Below are 20,639 nucleotides of genomic sequence, written 5' to 3'. Positions count from 1 at the left end.
ATTACTGCAAGAAATAATGGGTGAAAATGGGGGGGGGGGGGGGGGGGGGGGGGATCTGTCCTCCAGGCCAGCAGGGGGCGCTACCCAAAATCGTTTGCTAGCCACTGTATCACTTGATTCTTTCTCGAAAGCAAGAATTCATTGGACGGAGGTCTCCAGAATGTCCAGAACGTGTCCTCCTCCTCCTCCTCCTCCTCCCTCTTCCTCTTGTGAAAACATTCATGCGGGGGTGTCGCAGCACAGCAGTTGTTGCCGCCTCTCAGCAACTTGTCAAAAGGGCCTTTTGGGAGGACATAAAACTCACACTTTTGTGACTTTATGTGACGTCTGCTTCAATTTTTTGGAACAATTCTTGCCACCATGATGACCCAAAGACTTTTAAAAAAAAACTTGTGTCACGTGTGTTTTGATTGGCCCAATAAGGACACGAGAATTCTACTTCACACACACACACACATCCTTTTCTGCGGGTGTGCCGTTTGACCACAGGAATGACCCCCGCAAAAACTTTTTTTACGCCACAGCACTTTTCCCACCGACTTTTGTTTTATTTCAAACCTTGTGGAACCGTTATTTTTGCACCAATAGCCTTTTTTTTCCAGTCTCCCTAAAGCGTTTTTTTCAAGCAAACTCCCGAAAAGCATGTTTGAATGAGAATCTGGCCTGGACTGATTTTCAAAAGTCATTTATAAAAACAAGGGAGGTATTTGACTTAGTCATTTTAGTTCCAATTGCAGCTAAACTCTGTTATTTAGAAGCCACTGGGATTACCAGAATAGAAACTTGTTGGCGAGACAGTCAAATCACGCAGAAACACTTGTGTTGCAAACAAAAACAAATTCGGCCTACATACTAGGAATGTGGAAATATCAATAAAAATCCTACATGAACAATTAATGGCAAAAAAGGGGTAACCAAAAAGGAAAAAAAAGGTTGTCTCTTACATTAGATGACTTATAAGAGGTCGAAAGGTCAAGATTGCGTAACAATTGTTATTGCGTCACTACTTTCTTGTAACAAAAACTCCGATTTACGTCAATGTTGGTCAACTTGACGTGCCGAGATGTCCTCATTTCTGATCATCATTACTTAGTCGTTATGTATTAGATTAGATAACTTTATTCATACTGTATTTGGGGAATTTCATTGTCACAGTAGCAAGAGGGTGAGAATACAGACACAGACATTTTAGACATAAATAAATAGCTAATAAGTTAATACATAAATAAATATATAGATAAATAAATATAAAAATGTGTATCAATAAATAGAAATTAAAATAAATAAATATAAAAATATATATAAATAAATAGAAATTAAAAAATAAATTAAATATGTAAATAAATAAATATGTAAATAAATAAATATATAAGTAAAACATGATTAATAAATATATAAGTAAAAATGATAAATAAATAAACAATACATATATAAATAAATAAGCTTTGAAATTGGCTGCTTGGGCCAAATTGGCTTCTCTCCGAGTTCTCCCTTAGCTTATTTATGAAGTATTATTTATTGATTAACAATTAATGAAGTGTACCCCAACACCTGCCCGGCACCTGGGATGGTCTCCAGCACCCCCTGACCCTTGCAAGGAGAAGCAATTCAGAAGATGAATGAATTGAATTATTGAGTTTTTGCTTAAATATTTGTTTGAATTGTCAAATTGACAACATTCAACATTTTATTTCAATTCTTTCGTCAAGTCTTATCACATCTTTCCATTCCGGCGTGTTTGCCCAGTCTTTTTTTTAATGTTGGTTCACATGGCAAACACAGGCAACATTTTAATATGTTGATTTAAAACTCATAAATCAACTTACAACAACTTTTTGCCGCAGTCATCTCCGTTGTGCTTGCCACCCCTTTTATGGCCATTTTTTTCCTGTCTTGTATTTTTTTTAAGGACGGAGACATTTTTGTTTTCCTGGCACGGCAACAGCCCGCCGCGCTCGGCTCCCATTGGTCGAGCATTTTCTTGCCGGGGTGGACATCCAGAAAGATATTTTGGAGCGGAGGATGCCGCCGTCAAGTTGGAAATTGCGTGCCAACGCCTGCAGACGTGGCCAGAAAATGGCGGCCATTTTGCGCCCCAGCGTCTTGGCGCCGTTTCCTGTTTAAGTCTCGTGTGCGCAGAAAGCGCGTCCTCACAATGGGCCATTGTCTGGTCCGCCCGCCGCGCTTCCTGTCGGCTCAGAATTGACGGAAATGAGGACGCGGTGGAAAACAAACGGCGGCGGACGCCTACCGCTCTCCACCCACCGCCGGGAGTTCTTGAGTTTAAGAGAAGCTAATGGGCGTCGCGTCATGGTTTCAAGTGGACGTGAATTGCAAAAGTTTCAACGTCAGGTGACGGGAGCAACAAAATTTAGCAAATTATACGACTATTCTGAGAAGATGCTTTTTTTCTATAAAGCATTCACGCTCATAATTAGCCTAGCATCCATCCTTTCGGGATGCGGGAGGAAAACCCACGCCATCCCAGGAAGGCGTACAAACTAGAAAGCCGATCATCCATTTTGGTTGTGATGTCACAACCAGAATCGTTTAAAAAAAACAAAAGGACGTCAATTGCAAAAGTTTCACGTCAGGTGACGGCAGCAACAAAATTTAGCAAATTATACGACTATTCTGAGAAGATGCTTTTTTCTATAAAGCATTCACGCTCATAATTAGCCTAGCATCCATCCTTTCGGGATGTAGTTGGAAACCCGCATTTGTAGCGTAACGACGACAAGGAGAAGAAAAGCTACGCTAATGCCACACATTTTAAGGCGATGAGAGAATGGAGCAGCGTGGCTTTTAGATGTTCCCATATGTGTTTTGTTGCGCATGCCTACTCTACAAAGTGATTCATGGGAGCCGCGAGGAATGTTTAGTCTTCAGCGGCTCGGAATGGTCTGCCCCCCCGACCCCAGCGGACCGCCAGAACACCTCCCGAAGCCATCAGATGTCACCTTATCTAAACGGAGAGCAGGAGAGGAACCTCCTCCTCCTCCTCCTCCATCGCATTCATCTCGCTCTCCATCGTAAACCAAACGGAGTCCGCACGGCCTATTTGGACCGCAGCAGACTCCAACGAGCCAGATTGGCATTTCCTGTGGGCGGAGCCGTTGAGCAGACGCATTCTTGGGCCAGTCACCTTCACTTCCTGTCTCCGCGAGCGCCGTACTAAAATCCAGGCGCTTGTGGAACTGCTTTACACGTCATTTTCTCAAGAATACCCATGTGTACTGTCGGTTTAATTCCTAGAAGCTCGCGTAAATATAAACGAACGAGGCGTCGGCGTCGGTCGGGTGAACGTAACGTTTGGAATTTGATGGCAAAACATGGTAATTGGTAGGCAGAGGAAATACGGGCATGTTTGGGGAATGTGGGTTGAAGGTGGAGCACCTGGAGAAAAGCCACGCAGGACCAAACTGTCACCCAGATGTGCTTGTGTGTATATTTTTAGTCTGGATTTTTAGGGGGGAACGCCAATCCCACATTCAAAGCAATACATAATTAAAACCCACAAAATATTTTCCATTCACTTTGATACACACACACACACACACACATGAAATCTAACTGTTTTCATTTTCCTTTAAAAATATGACCCAGTAGTCACCTGAAAATTCCTTTTTTTTAGTGAATATTTCTTCAAAATCAATACAACCGTGGGAAAACTTTCTACTTGGCAGGAGATGCGGTCCAACGTGTCTTATGTGTAATATCATGAGTCATGATGCTATCTTGGGCCTCTGAATCATGGTGATTTTTGCTTTAGCTTTTTCATTGAAATGCCTTTTCCCCGCTGTGTTCATAGCGAAATCTGCATGTTCGCTGTCCAAAAATGTACTCTTGATTTTGCAGGTGCATTTTTTACGTACACGGCGTTGAGTTTGAGGAGGCGTGGCAATCAATTACACTCCTCCCGAGGGTCAGCAGCTGCAGCAAAGTGTTAATATTTGACAGCTGGAGCCGTCACGGGGATTTACTATTGATGCAAACAGTGGAAGCCATCAGTCAATCATCTGCTACACTTGTGAAAGGAATTATTGTACTTTTTCCAGTTTATTCATTGAGGGATATATAACTTTCTTTTTTTATTACCTAAGGCCCGTGCAATTCCGGGCTCCAGCACCCCCGCGACCCTTGTGAGGATAAGCAGTTCAGAAAATGAATAAATAATGTCTCAAGACTACAACTTTTTTTTCTTTTCCACAAAAACTGCAACAATCAAGTGTATTTTTGTCACTATGCGCCCTCTAGTGGTTGAGAGGGAACAACATGACTTGCACAAAAACTTGTTTTGTTTTATTTTTAATTGCCAGCCTGTCAATGGCAGGCTATGGAACTGATTTATTTACAAAAAAATATATGATAATATAGTGTCATTTTATTTATTTATTTACATATTTTTTGACAGTTTGTGCACAATTGTACAAAAGACTACTAAACTGTTTATTTTTTTCCCTTCCGGAATTGTTTTTCTTAATAAATGTATTCATAACAATAACTGTCGTATCGCCATATTGTGAGATAATCTTTATAGCGAGCCTTGTATCGTAAACCGTATCGGGAGGTTCCCACCCCTAGCCTCTAGTGTACTGGGAGATGTCAAGATTACTTTGAGGAATAGATAAATGAGAAAAAAAAATAGATAAGCAAAGCATTTCCCTCACAAGTAACTGTACTTTCTCCATTTGTAAAAAAAAAAAGATGAAATAAAAAATTAACAAATATAAGTGCAGTGTCATCGCTCCACGTCGTATTTTTAAAAGGTTAGCGTGTTTTCTTTCTGCCAGCTCCTGCAAAAATAAAAAAGAAATGACTTTTACAAAAAGTATTTAGCCACTTGGACGAAGTTTTTGAAGGTGAAAAGTGTTTTTTGATGCGTCCCACTCGGTCCCGGGCAGCCAGTCAGAGAGCTTCCACGCAGCTGCCGCTGGCTGCTAGCCATTGGAGACTCTTCGCGCTGAGTAGCAAAATGGCCGCCCGTCTAGCGACTGACTCCACGGCGCTTTGAAATTCAACATTTCTCTCCATTTTTTCCCTCGACGCGGCTCCAACCGCATGACCTGTTTACTGGCCAGTACCGTGTCGTTGGCGTGTTTTCATGAAAGTTCATTTACTTGACGTACCCGCTCAGGCGTCGCTGTTCTTGTAGCTTCGACGAATGCCTCAGAAAGCTAAAAAGAAAAAACGCACTGAAGCACTTTAGCAGAAAGCTGGCTAGCTTTTCTTCATATGTGATTACTGAGGTGAGTGTCTAATGTCTCTTGCTTGTTTTGACACTCGGGCGAATGCATGCAAATGCGCAAAAAATGCAGCTTTGTCATGATATTGCGTCTCGATAGCTTATTTGCTGCTAACGCAGTTAGCCTGGTGCTACTTGTAGCTGTCAATGGGAAATTAGCGTGCCCTGCTAATGCTCGCTGGCATGATTTCTGGCCACATTAAACTAACATTTGCTTCATAACACGGTGGGTGACAACCGACTAAAGTGTTTTCTCGTGGTGTTAATATATACGCAGTCAAGAAAATTACACCCACTCGTTTCAGCCACGAGCGGGGCACTGTATAGCTATCATGATACTGCTTTAAACCTTCTATAAAGGGTATACACACAAAAAAATCACGCCGACCCCTTCATTTTGAGGTTACTAAACACTATATATTTTTAAATACTTTGCTTCGGGGTCTAAACACGTCAAAAAATGTAGTTTTGTGACACTAGACAGCTCAATTCTGCTCTTGGTGCAATGAATGGAAGCTTAATGGGCAACGCTATTATGTTAAATTAAGAGCGGATACAAGTCATTTTAACAAAGCAGCCGGTAAAATAGTGGCCGTCATTTCTGAGAATGCTACCAGAACAAGCATGCTCTTTTTGAAATGGCCACTGGCGTTTTGCAGGCATGACTTTGTCCTTCATGGACGCTACACTTGTCCTCTTCACCGTTGCACACTAAAGTTAACATTCCTGGCTTTAATTGATACACTGTCATTCTGCACATAACATATGTTGGGCCAGCTGCCTCTGAATATTAATGCCGCCCGGTACGGAAAAAGACAAAATCACATCCGACGCTTGACAGGATGACGAGGCTGCCTAAATTTAAAGAGGATGAACTTGAAAGTGGGGAAGGTTTCTTCCTCTCTGTAAGATTATGATGGGGATAATTAGTCGCGTGTTTGTGGCCCTCATGTCAAATGTTATTCTTGGCTCTTCCGCCTAATGGCTTTGTAAATATTTTTGAATGCATCCCTTATATGTATGTGATGGTTTGTTGTTTTTAAATATCTCCGTGACTTGTAGAAGAAACGACTGGAGCAGTAGTTCATGGAAGACAAGAAAAGGAAGAAAGAAGATAAAAGGAAAAGGGAAGCCTCTCAGAAGGTATGTTTGACTTTATGCTTTGTTTTTTTTAAAAATCAAACATCATCAAATTTAGTCTCTGTACAGAAGCACCTCCAAATGAATATCCCATTCTGATTTAACTCGTCTAATGTTATTAACGCGCCGTCTTAAATGTCTAATGGTGCATGACAAAATGTATTCATATCTGTTTGTGTCTTTACTTTAGGTTACAGAACAAAAAAACAAAGGTAAGCAGTTCCCTCTTCTAGAAAAATGAAATGTGATACCTTACAAGTCAGAGAGCCTCATCCAACCTCCCCATTATATTTCATTTGATTTAAGATTGCATCTTTACTCAATGTGTCATTGTTGAAATGATGCATGTTGGTGAAAACTAACTTGATTTACATCCAGTTTTTCACGCTTAGCTGTTAGCCATGAGTTTCAAATAAGTGGAACAAGTACATTTTTTTTCTGGCTCTTAAGTGCATTTTTCCCCCACCTTGTCATTCAGTACTAGATTTGAGCAAGCAGGCATCTGGCCATCCTCCTGGCGCTCCCAGCAGTTCGGCCTCTCCCAGCCCTGGACCCGTCCCCTCGGGGTCCCCGTCTCCAGCCACTTCGGGCCCCGGCTGCGCTGCCGCCCAGTCGCAGGGTGGCAACAATGCCAAGCGCCTGGCCGTGGCCAACGGACAGCCCACCTCCGCCGCCGCTTCTTCCTCTGCCACGGGCGGCGGCGCCGGCGTCCCGGGGAACGGGAGCGCGGGCGGCGGAGGAGGGGCGGCCCAGGCGCCGCAGCAGCAGCAAGCTCGCTACATGCCGAGAGAAGTGCCGCCGAGATTCCGCTGCCAGCAGGACCATAAAGTGCTACTGAAAAGGGGTCAGCCGCCACTGTCCTCCATGCTGCTGGGAGGGGGAGGGAGCGGGGAAGGCCCCAGTGCAAACGCGGTGGCCGTCTCAGGTAGGACTTTCGCCCGTTGAAAACAGATGGCACTGTGAAATTCCCTCTCCTAACCGAGTCTCTGATCCTCTCAGATCCCGGTGCGGCTACCTCCTCGTCGGCTCTCCCCTCGTCATCCGTCGCTGCTTCTACCACTACTTCTAATTATGCAAATTCCACGTGGGGCACAAGCTTAGGCAGCCAGGCCTCCTCTCAGGGCAGGGAGAAGGTGATTGTAGATGGGAACGACCTGGAAGAGTGGCCCAGCATTGCCGGAAGTGATGGAGGAGGAGCTTCTTTGACTGTGGCTGGAGGGGGAGGCGGCCTAAGCGGCCCAAGCGGCGGCGGCAGCAGCAACAACAACAACGGAATGCCTGTGAACAGCACTAGTGCCTCTGGCAGCCAGTCCTCATCCACTTCCCTGTTCTCTTTGCCCAATGAATGTATGCAGTCGTCCGGTAGTGTGGCGTGGGGGACGGCTGCCGCCCACCAGGGCCACCTCGGAGGAGGAAACGCAGTAGCTTCAGCTGGGCCCCTATTACAGCAGTCATCTTCTGCCTCCAAAGCCGTCGCCGTGACAGCGAGCCACGATGCTAGTGGCCTCGTTGACAGGGGCGGCGGCGGGATTCCGGTTGCCAACTTTAACCCAAATGCCAACCCTTCGGCCTGGCCCGCCTTAGTGCAACAGGAAGGGCCCGGCGGCGGAGGAGGAGGAGAAGGAGGCTCGTCTTCCTTCCACCATCAGGGTCCCGGGGGGAATTTATCTGCCAACAATTCTGCTTCCGTCGGGGCAAAGGCCACGGCGGACGGGGTGCTAGGGGGTCACCAAGCTTTGTATGTCAATCAATCCAGCCCTCATCAGCACCAACTTCACCAAATGCAATCCAGAGACCGAGAGATGGGAGCGGGGAAGTGGGATAGCGAATCAGCGGGACCAAAAATTGCAGGAGAGGAAGGAGTCGCGGGAGCCGGCGAGGACCACAATCTTCTTTCCTCGTGGAGGCGCCAGCCCCCTTACCCTGCGGCCAATTCCAAAACTGGTGCCTCCAGGACTGATGGATGGGAGGGCAGAGAGGGCGGCACGGGGACGTACAGAGCCGCCGAGGGGGACGACGGATCCTCGGGTTGGGGTTACCCGGGGACCTCTGCTGGGGTTCACACCTGGGGCGGTGCTGGAACTGGGGCAAATGATGGTCAAACTCAGGGAGGGTGGGGGGCGTCAGGAGTAGGAGTAGAAAAAGGGGGGTCTGGCGTCGACTGGGGTGGGAGTTCCGGCGCCGCCGCCGGAGGAGGAGCCAATCCCGGGGAAGTCGGCGGGGGAGCCTGTAGTAGTAACAGCAGCAGTAGCGGATGCAGCACGGCTGCCAATCCAGCCGTCGCCTCGACGACCCTGAACAGAGCTTGGGACAATCAGAAAGGAGAAGGAGAAACGGGGGAATGGTGCGAACGGGGTGGAGGAGGAGGAGGATCCAGCGGCGGCAATTCCAGATGCGAAAGGGATCAGAACGGCGGTCGTCCCCGGCGCCAGACGCCCGATACCGAAGCCGCCTTACAGAGCCTGCTCAGCCGCCCCGACCTGGATCCACGGGTACTCTCCAACACGGGCTGGGGCCAAACGCAGATTAGACAAAACACGGCCTGGGACCTCGTAGGTCAGACGGAACACAACAAGGGTGCCAAACACCCGACGTCTCTTGGAAATTCTTCTCAGTATTCCTCCGGATCCAGAGTCCCCATGGGGGATTCCAATAGACCTGGGGTCCACCCTCCCTGTCTTTCATCTGCTGGCTCCTCGGGAGAGGCCTGGGAGACTAGCAGCAGCAGCAGTAGCAGCGGCGGGGCCTCTTTAAATGGGAGAGCCCCGCCTCCTTCGGGTCCCAATATGAGTAATCTTGGCGTCTCGCAATCTGGTCCGGCTATCGCTGGAGCTACTGGCGGTGGCGGCGGCGGTGGCACAGGACCACTGGTACATAACCAGCAAGGGAAAGCTAGCGGCTGGGGCGCCGTAGATAATCAAGAGACCAAAGGGTGGGGTAATGAAGAATGGAGAACCAATCGAGGGAATGGCAGCGGTTGGGGGGGTACTTTGGGGCAACAAGGAAACCCCGCCAGTGCAGGCTGGGGAGGGGGAAATGACGAGAGGGGAGCCGGGTGGAAAGAAATGGGCGGGGAAGGGCGAGGGAGTGGGTGGGGCTCGGGGCCGAAGGTTGCGGCAGGTAGGGACTGGGGGGAGCAAGATTCCAAATCAAATAACGGCGGGGCTTGGGAAGACCCATCCAAGAATGGGGGAAGGAACTCGGCCGGGGATTCCGGGGCGGGCGGTTGGGGAAGCTGGGACGACGAAGCTCAGCGGAGATCATGGGGGGCCGGGGGGAGTGGCGGGACTGGTTCCAAAGCCCATCCGACTTGGAGCGGAGGAAATAAAATGCAGCAAATGCCAAACAGCCAGTCGGCCTCAATCACGGGCCTGCAGGCACAACTGCAACTGCAACAGCAACAATCACAAGGCCGCAATCAGCCTACGCAGCTGCCGCAAGCATTGGACCAAGGGGCTATGCAAGGAGGCGCCGGGAGAAAAGCCATCTCCCAAAGCCAGAACCAAAGCTCAGGCTGGACCTCGGGGCCCAACCCAGCTTGTCACGCTATAGGCGGAAGTGGATCCGAACCAAGTGGCTGGGAGGAACCTTCCCCGCAGTCTTCGAACAGGAAAAATGAAATAGACGATGGAACGTCAGCATGGGGAGACCCCACCCATTACAACTACAAGCCTGTTAATCTGTGGGACAAGAACAGCAACCCCGCCGGTCCGACTCAACCCCAACGGGGACCCTCTCCACAAACGCAGCAGCTAAACAGACCCGCCGCAGGACCTCTGGGTGGCAGGGACTTTAGCGCTGGCCATGGACAAGGAAAGCCCGCTACAATTGGTGAGACACCAGCCGTCGTCTATACCTGACGAGGGGGGGTTCATTTCTGCATTCAGGTCGCGGGGCAGCCCAGTCGCGTGATTAACAACCAAGTGCAGCAAAATGAAGGTTTTCAAACTCAAAGGGAAGCCTTCACAAGCAGCTGTGACAGGTCGTCGGGACCGCCTTTAGATCCTGGCGAGACCTTAACGATTGTTAATTGAATCAGATATGCATGTTCAAACAAAGTGTGAGTGTTGCACTGGGGACGGTAACGATCGACGTGATTAGGACGCCCCCTTGGTCTAGACTTATAAGGACCGACGTGAACTAAAGTCAATCACTTCTGCTGTTACCGAGGGTTCAAGAGAGTTTCCTGTGTGTGTCTTTCTGCAGGTTCTTCAGGTTGGGGTGGTACGCCTCCAGCTAGTCCCACAGTAGATAATGGAACAGGCGCTTGGGGGAAATCTACAGACGTACCTTCTGGCTGGGGGGAATCCGATGACGCTGGGGGAAAATCAGGATGGGGAAACCCTCCTCCCAACTCCCTCAAAGCTGGTGAGGCTACCTTACGTTATCGAGACACAATTCATTTCTTGGTGCTATTCTAGAAACCCCTTGACCTTAGTCTTTAACCAGTAAACATCAGTTAAATGGGTTTGATTGCATACACGCCATGACAATACTGACCGAGATGATCTCCTCAACAGGATCCAAGTCTATGCAAGACAGCTGGGGGGACAAAGAGGGCTCCGTGACGGCGTCACGTCACTCCAGCTGGGAGGACGAGGAGGAAGGTGGGAGCATGTGGAACAGCACCGGCTCCCAGGGTAGCGGCTCGTCTTGGGGTCAGGGGAGCACCGGTGGATGGGGACAGAGCCACAATGTCAAGAAGGCTAGCAACAAGGTTGGTTGTCCGGTTGGAACGTTAACTACAATGTTGCTTGTTTACTTCTACAGCTGGCAGAAAAATATATAGCCAATTCACAGTGATCAACCATTAATAGTGTTTACAAAATCATTCCATGTCATACAGGGCCCACTCAAGGTTGGCGGAGGAGATTCTTGGATGAGCCCAATGAACAGACAATTTTCTAATATGGGGCTTCTGGTAAGTCATGTAGGACATTTTTAGGTTTCTGATGTCGTTCCTGCGTCATAGGCTTTTTGCCAGAAACATGAGCTATGTCACTTGTGTCAAAGTGGTGGCCCCGGGGCCAAATCTGGCCCGCCGCATCATTTTGTGTGGCCCGGGATAGTAAATCATGAGTGCCGACTTTCTGTTTTAAGATCAAATTAAAATGAAGAGTATAGATGTATATTAAATTTCCTGATTTTTCCCCTTTTAAATCGATAATTGCTATTTTTTAATACATTTTCTTTTTTAGTTCAAATCATTTTGTAAAATCTAAAAATATATTTAAAAAAGCTAAAATAACCATTGTTTGAGTTCTATAAAAAACTTAATATTCAAGGCCTTTAATCCAGTTCATTTAATCCATTTATTAAAAAAAAATCTAAATATTATATCTAAAATGGTCCGGCCCACATGAAATCGATTTGACGTTAAAGCGGCCCGCGAACCAACCCGAGTCTGACACCCTTGAGCTAGGTGCTAACACTACTTTGACTGCTATACTACAATTCTTTAGTTAGCCTCTTTCACAACCTAGCCATCTAGAAGCTGACTTGCGCTGTAAAAGACAGAGGATGACGCCTCTAATCCTCTTCTTTTGGACAGAATGACGATCAGACCGGACCAAACATGGATCTGGCTTCAGGCGCTCTCCAGGAGAAAAAGATAGAGCTGGAGAAACGAGCCATGGGAATGATGGATTACAACGGAGACGCCAGAAAAGCCAGAGGCGGCGGCGGAGGCGGCATGGCTTACCGTTGCCCCGTTTCCAAAGAGGCGTCAGCTGGGGACACGGTTTCTTTTTATGACAAGGTACGCTCGCCTCGGTAGCTCCGATTTTTAAAATCGGCGCAATGGCAGTCTTCACACTTTGCCTTTTCTTCCCCGTGTGACGGCAACCCCTTTTCCTTCATTCCCTCCTCGTCCCACTCTCGTACCGCTCGAACCCGTTGTCGCTCGGGCAGAGCTTGCTCTCCAACAATCAGGATGGGTACCTTGGGGAGGACGCTCCTTGCTCTCTGTTCTCACCACCCACTGCCTACAAGCCCCATTCCCTCTTCAATCACACTATCCCCTTTAGACAAGTAAGATAACTCCTCCTCTCGTATCTGTCCTCCCATCGTCGAACCTCCATCCGTGTCGTTTTATTTGTTGGCGAGGCCATTTGTCACCCTCCATTGGTTGTCCTTGCGATCTCCCGTGCTCTTGGTGAAACGGAATTGTTCATTTGCTCTTACAGGGCGGCCACAATCTCCTCGGCAGTAGTGGAGGGATGTCTCAGAGCCGACACCAGCCCAGCAACGTTCCGACCGTCAACCAGTCCCCAGGGATACGAGCACAAGTGCCTCATCAGTTCCTGTCACCGCAGGTGCTCTTAACTCAACTTTATTTACCGTATTTACTCCCATATACACCATATTTGTCATAAAGAAATGACTGAATCGAGGGTACGGCTTATCGTGACCGGACGTTTGGTCTGGTTTCAACAGTATTTAGATCGTTTCAACAGTATTTAGATCGTTTCAACAGTATTTAGATCGTTTCAACAGTATGTAGATCGTTTCAACAGTATTTAGACAGTATTTAGATCGTTTCAACAGTATTTAGATCGTTTCAACAGTATTTTGAGAGCTAATTTGAATCTGTTCTACCAAAGGTCCGGGCGACCAAAAGTCCGGGCGACCAAAAGTCCGGGCGACCAAGCGTCCGGGCGACCAAGCGTCCGAGTACCACAGCTTATATGCGCACAAATTAGAACAGACATGCACGAAACTGCAAGGTCACAAAGACGAAACGCAAGACAATGTGGCCAAAACGGTCATTAATTTCAAAATAGAGAAAAGATAAAATGCTAAACAAAATATTTTGACGTCTATGAATGAAATGAAATAAAAAAACGTATTTTGCACAATACGTGAAAAAAGATCACTTACTTGTGCCTGCCATTGCTTGCTCGGGGCGCCGGCATCTTACCTAGGGATGACACACGAGACCGCTACGGGCACACTTCCTGGTTGTTCTGCTCACCTCCCTTTTGTCTACGTGTGATCATACAATATCACAGAAATACCACATTTGTACTCCCTATTAAAACCACGAATATTGTGGTGAAAAATTGGGTATCGGGGCATTTTATACGAGAGAAACTGTAAAATTCAACCATTTTAAAGCAATTTTAAATGTACGTGTGAGGTGGATTATATGGCAGAAAACCACGGTAATATTCGTAAGAGCACGTTAGTCATTGCGTTTTTCCTTTAGGTGCCGAGCTCCATGCTGAAGCAGATGCCTCCTCCCAGCGGGAGCGTGGGTAGCGTCGGAGGAGTGGCAGGAGTGGGCGGCGGCGGCAGCGGCGTGTTCCCTCCCCAGCTTTCCCCCCAACATATTGCCATGCTCAGCAGCATTTACCCACCGCACATCCAGTTTCAATTGGTGAGAATGAGCGAGCACCTCAGCAAAAGTCCAAAGTGATTTGCAGCTTCTTTGGCGGCCCAGATTTAATGATATTCGTCATCGATTAAAAACTGAGGGGGTTTTAAAAGCTGCCTCGTGTGTGTTTGTGTGTGTGTTAGGCCTGTCAGCTCCTCCTCCAGCAGCAACAGCAGCCTCAACAGCAGCTGCTGCAAAACCAGAGAAAGTTTACACCCAACGTGCGGCAGCAAGCTGACCCTCAACAGGTACACGTGCCGTTTTTACAACTATTGATAGGATCAATTTTGAGCTTTCTTCTGTGCACGAGGGAGAGAACTCTAAATACCTCCTTCTTAAAAAGGATATATCAAGGGTGTCAGACTCAGGTTGGTTCGCGGGACGCGTTAACGTCAACTCGATTTCATGTGGGCCGGACCATTTTAGATATAATATTTAGATATTTTTTATATATAAATGGATTTAAAGAAATGGATTAAAAGCCCTGAATATTCATTTTTTTTATAGATCTAAAACAATGTTTATTTGAGTTTTTTTAAATATATTTTTAGATTTTACAAAATTATTTTTGAACTAAAAACAGAAAAATTGAATGAAAAAGTTACAATTATTGATTTAAAAGGGAGAAAATCAGGAAATTTAATATACATTTATAGTCTTCATTTTAATTTGATCCCAAAACAGAAAGTTGGCTCTCATGAATTACTTTCCCGGGCCACACAAAATGATGCGGCGGGCCAGATTTGGCCCCCGGGCTGCCACATTGACACATGTGCGATATATCGATGGACTGTTGTTTTTGGTGCGCTTTGACAGTTGGCCCGAATCATGGCAATACTCCAACAACAACGGCAGCAGCAACAACAGCAACAACAGCAACAACAACAGCAGCAGCAGGTGGGGAGTTTAGGTGGCAACATCAAACTCTCGCCCTCCCACCATGGAGGAAGCGGTGCCAAATTACACGGGGCGGACTCCCTGCCCCACCAGGGCCTGGCGGGATCTGTGGCGGACCTGCACCAGAAAACGCTGGGACCCTACTCTAGTAAGCCCGCCGCCATCAAAATGAATGTCATAGTGGCCAATGTGTCAAATGAAAAAAATGTAAAAAAAATTATCTAATGCCATTTACTCCATCTGCAGGCTTTAGCTCTGGCGTGAACCTCCCAGGTCTGGACCTGAGCGGCTCTGTGGTGGGGCCGCCTGGCGCTCTCAAGGACATGGGAGCTCAACAATCGCGCTTCAAATGGATGATGGAAGGCCACTCCTCCCCAGACACGTCCTCACCTGAAAACGCATTCCACAAAAATGGTCAGTGAGACTTTGTTCTCGTGGCGAGAGGGCCTGTCGATTGGTCGCCGGTCTTTTGGTCGCCGAAGATCTGCGACAACGGGCGACCAATCGACCGTGTACCGCGAGAGGGCACGTTAGCATGCCAAGAGATTTTGACGGACGGTCGCGCTTTTGATACCAACTGTGGTCCAGGCCCCGTCAACCCCATGAAGATGCCGGGGGGCTCGCCCTACTCGCAGTACGACATGATTGTCGGGGACGCACAAGGCGGCGGCAATTGGCATCGCACTCCTGGCAAGATGAGTAGCAGCAAGCCCAGCACGGTGCCCAGCTGGCCTCCCGGTAAGTTGCGGAGCCGAGAACCAAGAATGACATCACGCTCGGCCACCTCTATCGACTCGGTTCAAGTGGCTTTTTGGTTGCTAAGCGACCGGCTTGATGAGCGTCTCCCATTTCCTTCCCCAGAGTTCCAGCCCGGCGTTCCCTGGAAGGGAATTGATCGGGTTGACCCCGAAACCGACCCGTACATGACGCCAGGGAGCATGATGGGGAACACCGCCTCTCCCGGCCTCAATGACAGCGAGCACCAGTTGTTACAAGACAATTCCGGTGAGTGGCGACTGTCTGCTCTGCGGTTTTTGCACGTACGCATAAAAACGGGAACCATAAACCAACACGGTGACCTGTAAGAGCCCTTAAATCAATAGGAAGTGCTTAAAATCCAAGTTAAAAAAAATTAAATCGAGAAAGAAGCGCTTTCATTTTTAATGAACCTCCTTGCGAGGCATGCACTTTTATTTTCTCTTTGATATTTAAGATAATTGGGACCTGATGAGTGTAAAAACAAAGAATGGTCTTTTTAGTTTCTGAGAAAAGTGATATCTCTACATCATAAGGCCCTTGTCGTCCAAAATGTAACATTGTAGTCTTGTGACAACCAAAAATGGGATGTCCACAAACATGGACGGACGGCAGGTCCTAGGACACAGGTGTCAAAGTGGCGGCCCAGGGGCCAAATCTGGCCCGCTGCATCATCTTGCGTGGCCCGGAAAAGTAAATCACGAGTGCCGACTTTCTGTTTTAGGATCAAATTCAAATGAAGAGTATAGATGTATATTAAATTTTCAGATTTTTCCCCCTTTTAAATCAATAATTGTCATTTTTAATCCATTTTTTCTGTGTTTTTAGTTCAAAAATCATTTTGTAAAATCTAAAAATATATATAAAAAAGCTAAAATAAACATTGTCTTAGATCTATAAAAAACTGAATATTCAGGGCTTTTAATCCAGTTCTTTTAATCCATTTATTAAAAAAAATATCTAAATATTATATCTAAAATGGTTCGGCCCACGTGAAATCAAGTTGACGTTAAAGCGGCCCGCGAACCAACCTGAGTCTGACACCCTTGTCCTAGGAGGTTAAGAAAAACAATGTTTTTCTCGTCGAGAAAGAAGCGCTTTCATTTTTCAAGCGTGTTTCTGGCTCGCCACTAAGACGAAGGCTAAAAACCGAATGGACCACTTTTCAGATTCCATCCCTCCCCTCAACACCTTACTGCCTTCACCTGGTGCCTGGCCCTACAGTGCCTCAGATCCCCTCAACCACGCACACAACTCAGGTACGAAAGCCCAGTTCTGCTCTCACATTGGCCAGCTACTTCTACGCCCCCCCTTCCCCCTTTCCAACAGCAAAGTACACAGACTACAAGACCGGATGGCCCCCCGAGCCCATCGGGCACAAGTCTTGGAAGGCCAGTCGCGGCCACAACCAGGCGCAGATGTCCCGCCCACCGCCGGGCTTAGCCAGTCAGAAGCAGATATCGCCCACGCCGTGGTCCGCCGGCGCCCCGCGACACGCCAGCAGGGGGTGGAGCAGTGGCTCGGGCAGCGCGGGTAAAATCCAAATGCTTTTTGTCTCGCTCGTATTTGCAAAAAAAATGCTTGTGGAGAAAAGGTTATGGATTAAAAAAACACCTTTTGTCCGAAGGCGCGGCGTGGAGCGACGGCAGCTCCCGGGAAAGTTGCTGGTTGGTGCTCAGCAATCTCACGCCACAGGTAGGTTGACGGTCGCCGTCGGACCAAAGTCCTCCCCCGAAAAGCCGTCGGGTGACTGGACTCCCTGATCTGTTTCTTCAGATTGACGGCTCCACGCTTCGAACCATCTGCATGCAACACGGCCCCCTGTTGACCTTTCACCTGGGATTGACCCAGGGCAGTGCACTTATCCGTTACGGTTCCAAACAGGAAGCGGCCAAGGCTCAGAGTGCCCTCCACATGTAAGACCTTTGATTTCTCTTTTGGTTTCAACAAAGCATGCAATCAATTAAATAATACGGAAAAAATGGGTGTAACCTGGGGGCAAAGTGTCATTTGAATTTCCTTTAGCTTGAAGTAACTTTTAATGGATACCGTATTTTCATGACTAGATGGCGCATCGCATTTAAAGCCACAGTGTCAGTAACGAGTGCTATTTCTGTATTTTGTAACTAGCCCGCCACTGTTCGTAAAGCTGTGTTGATGTCGATTTCCACGCCAACATCTAGCGGCAGGAATTCTTTTGTAAATCCAGCCGGAATGACGGCGAGCACCAAATTAGTGTGCTCGCTGTCATACTGGGTGTATTGACAAAATAACTATATATCCCAGCAGTCACTGCGCAGTGCTTTTTCTACGGGGGAAAATAGTAGAGCGGCTTGCCGTAGTTGTGAGAGCTGTAGAAGATGGTGTACCCTATCCACTGATTTATTTGATTTTATCGTGATAACAATTTTAGTATTGGTCCATATATAAAGCGCACTGGATTATAAGGCGACCCTGTCTATTTTGGAGAAAATTTAAGACTTAAGTGCGCCTTATAGTCATGAAAATACGGTACATTGTTGTGGTTAGCCTTGTGTGGCAAAATGGTTTCCCTACCCTGACATTGAAAATCTTGCATGGTGGCCCCCTAATTGGTGGCAATAGGTATCCAAGGGCAAGGATAGGAAAGACAAAGGTAGGGCAGGGCAGGGAGGCATTTGCGCATTGTTAACGTGCCCTTTTTTTTTTTGCTTTCGACAGGTGCGTTCTGGGCAACACCACCATCTTGGCCGAATTCGTCAGCGAGGAGGACGTGGCCCGATACATCGCACATTCCCAGGCCGGAGCGGGGAGCGGCACGGCCGCCACTTCCGCCGCCGCCGGCTCCGCTCCGTCCTCGACGGTGGCCGCCAACGGGAGCGTGGGAGCCTGCGAACTCTCCGCCGCGGCGGGGGGAGGCGGCGGCGAGGGAGGCTCCTCGGCAGGTACGAGCGTGCAGGCCGGGCATTCCGAATCCTCCTGGCAGAGTTTGGAAGGCCCGGGCGGCTCGGCGGAACAGTCGGCCGCCCCCGCCTTGGGCATCTTCTCCCAGTGGAGCGGCAACGGCGCCGGCGTGGGGGCGGCCGCGGGGGCCGAGGCCGGGAGGCAAGCTCTGTGGGGCGGCGTGGGTGGAATGAGCGGGGCCGGGTACCCCGGTAGTAGCCTGTGGGCCTCGCCGGCACTGGAAGACCGTCACCAGATGGGCAGCCCGGCCTCGCTGCTGCCGGGGGACCTCCTGGGAGGGGGCGCCGACTCCATATGACGCGTGGCCATCTTGGAAAAAAATCAATGGTCCCCGCCCGCATGGCGCTCTATTTATTTCCACACGTGACGTGACGTGACGTGAATGGAAGCTACACTGGTCTCCCGTCAAGGCGACATGCAATACATTCTCTGCCCCATGAAATCATCCAAGTCCAATGAAGACCACAGTGAAACTTGAAGCGCCCACTTGTGTCTTTTTACGCCACCACCTCCCCCCCGATCACTCAGGCATGTACTGTGACGGCCTCACGTCAACGCGTTTAGCTCTCTTGGTGTGCCACGCTTGTCTTCACCGCCCCCCAAAACCCCCCCTCCTCTTCCTCCTCCTTTTGTATTTAACGTCGACGACTTGCAGACTGAGCCTTCTTAGACCCGGAGTACTTAAGTTCTCATGTTCAGAAGCTTGATAAAAGGATCTGAAGTGCGTCGGGTCACGGGGTCCAGGGGGGGTGGGGGTCCACCACGGCGCCTCGCTCGCTCTCGACTGGACCAGCGGCAACCTTTTTTAAAGGAGTAGAGGCGCTTTTCCCCCCCTCCCTGCCTTTGTACCCGCACCTCTACCTTGGAGGAAATGCCATCAACGTGGGGCCCACCCAGGGTTCAAAAAAACAAAAAAAAATACAAAAAAAATACAAAACAAACAAACTTAGCCAAACTTGCACTATATGCCTCTAGGGTTTGTTGTTGACTCACCCAATACAAATCCCTCCACAACTCGACACCGACCTTACAGGACGACTTGTAATGTTACGTCAGCAGTGGCCTTGGCCCACCTGCCCACTTACACACACTTACACACACACACATACACACATACCAGTTACACACTGCTCTTTGTTTGACAAGCAAAACGCTGATCTCCATGTGGGTGTACATCGGTTGTCTCTGTTTGAAGAGAAACGTGAAACTTTGTAGAGATCTCTTTGTTTTCCCCCCAAACACTGACCTCGCTATTGTATTTTTTGTTGTTGTTGTTGTTGTTTTCCTCGTTCAAAGAAATCAACTCGGTTGTTATTCTAATGACGTCAATATCGTCCCGATGCTAACGATGACGACGCTCACTTATTGACTTATTGCTTTTCAAGGTGCCCTCCTCGCCTGCCTTGCGTTTGCGTGCATGACCGAAGCGTTGACGGTATGACCGAAAAAAAAAAAGAGGATGTACAAGGTGACGCTATTTAGGAGAGTGTGTTCATGCTACAGTGTTGAATGTGCTTTTTTTTTGGTCCATGAGAGATTCTTTCGAGCGCACTTGCTTTGGAAAACTTATCTGCTTCAGTCAGGGAAGTGAAAAGATGTTTATCTGACAGCTTGGCTTTTTTGGAGAATGTGTGCGTGTGTGTGTGCGTATGTGCGTGTGTGCGTGTGTGTGTGTGTGTGTGTGTGTGTGTGTGTGTGTGTGTGTGTGTTTGCGTGTGTGTGTGTGTGAGCACCAGACATTGTGATAGCTGAAAAGTTCAAAAACATTGGCACTATTGCATATGTCTCTTAATTTTTTTTTTTTTAAAGCAGTGTTTTTGTTCACGTTTGTTATTTTTCTTTTTGTCATATGAAATTAAAGATGATTTGTTTTTAAGACTAAGCAACCAATTGAAGGCATTTGTATTAAAATGTCCAAATCCTTCCCCCAAGCTCAGCTGGAAACTGTGTTTTACAGACACGTTAAAAGACAGTAGCTGTAATGTTTTACAGTTTTTTGTTTTGTTTTTGGGATGTTATGTATCAATTTAAATTAAGTCTGTCTTTATCACTCCTGTTCGGGATGTTTTGTTTATTTCAGATGTTACAAAAAGGAGAGGAAATTAATTTAAAGTGGAGAAGAACAAGATAATAAAGGTTGAAATAAGGTCTTTTGCCCTTGTTGTTCTTGATTTGACCTTTTTGTTGAATATATTCATTTCACTTCTGGTTGTGTTTATTTGACCTTTCCAGCGTGTGCACTCAGGTACTCAATAATGACATTATTTGATCACTTTTTTGTCT

General features: G+C 47.8%; 1 protein-coding gene across 2 annotated transcripts; it reads left to right on the top strand.

Moving 5' to 3' along the window:
• Window positions 1–4,782: 4,782 nt before the first annotated feature.
• tnrc6ba (trinucleotide repeat containing adaptor 6Ba) lies at window positions 4,783–20,506 on the top strand. 2 transcript variants are annotated; one of them, XM_077626770.1, is made up of 22 exons: window positions 4,783–5,249; window positions 6,308–6,388; window positions 6,576–6,597; window positions 6,864–7,310; window positions 7,385–10,216; window positions 10,592–10,753; window positions 10,906–11,102; window positions 11,232–11,306; window positions 11,937–12,143; window positions 12,296–12,415; window positions 12,571–12,699; window positions 13,593–13,763; window positions 13,904–14,008; window positions 14,577–14,805; window positions 14,904–15,071; window positions 15,246–15,395; window positions 15,519–15,662; window positions 16,583–16,672; window positions 16,743–16,946; window positions 17,041–17,108; window positions 17,190–17,329; window positions 18,114–20,506. In XM_077626770.1, exons 2-22 carry the CDS (start codon window positions 6,332–6,334, stop codon window positions 18,652–18,654), a joined length of 6,258 nt encoding a protein of 2,085 aa, XP_077482896.1. In that variant the 5' UTR covers window positions 4,783–5,249; window positions 6,308–6,331; the 3' UTR covers window positions 18,655–20,506. The 2 variants fall into 2 exon arrangements, with proteins under 2 accessions (XP_077482896.1, XP_077482897.1); XM_077626771.1 differs by lacking the exon at window positions 12,296–12,415 and having other exon boundaries at window positions 4,784–5,249; window positions 18,114–20,503.
• The last annotated feature ends 133 nt before the right edge of the window (window positions 20,507–20,639 follow it).

The sequence above is a fragment of the Stigmatopora argus genome, chromosome 18, assembly GCF_051989625.1.
Source record: "Stigmatopora argus isolate UIUO_Sarg chromosome 18, RoL_Sarg_1.0, whole genome shotgun sequence".
NCBI lineage: Eukaryota > Metazoa > Chordata > Actinopteri > Syngnathiformes > Syngnathidae > Stigmatopora > Stigmatopora argus.
Note: the sequence above shows the minus strand (reverse complement) of the source record. Positions and strands in the feature narration are given on the sequence as shown.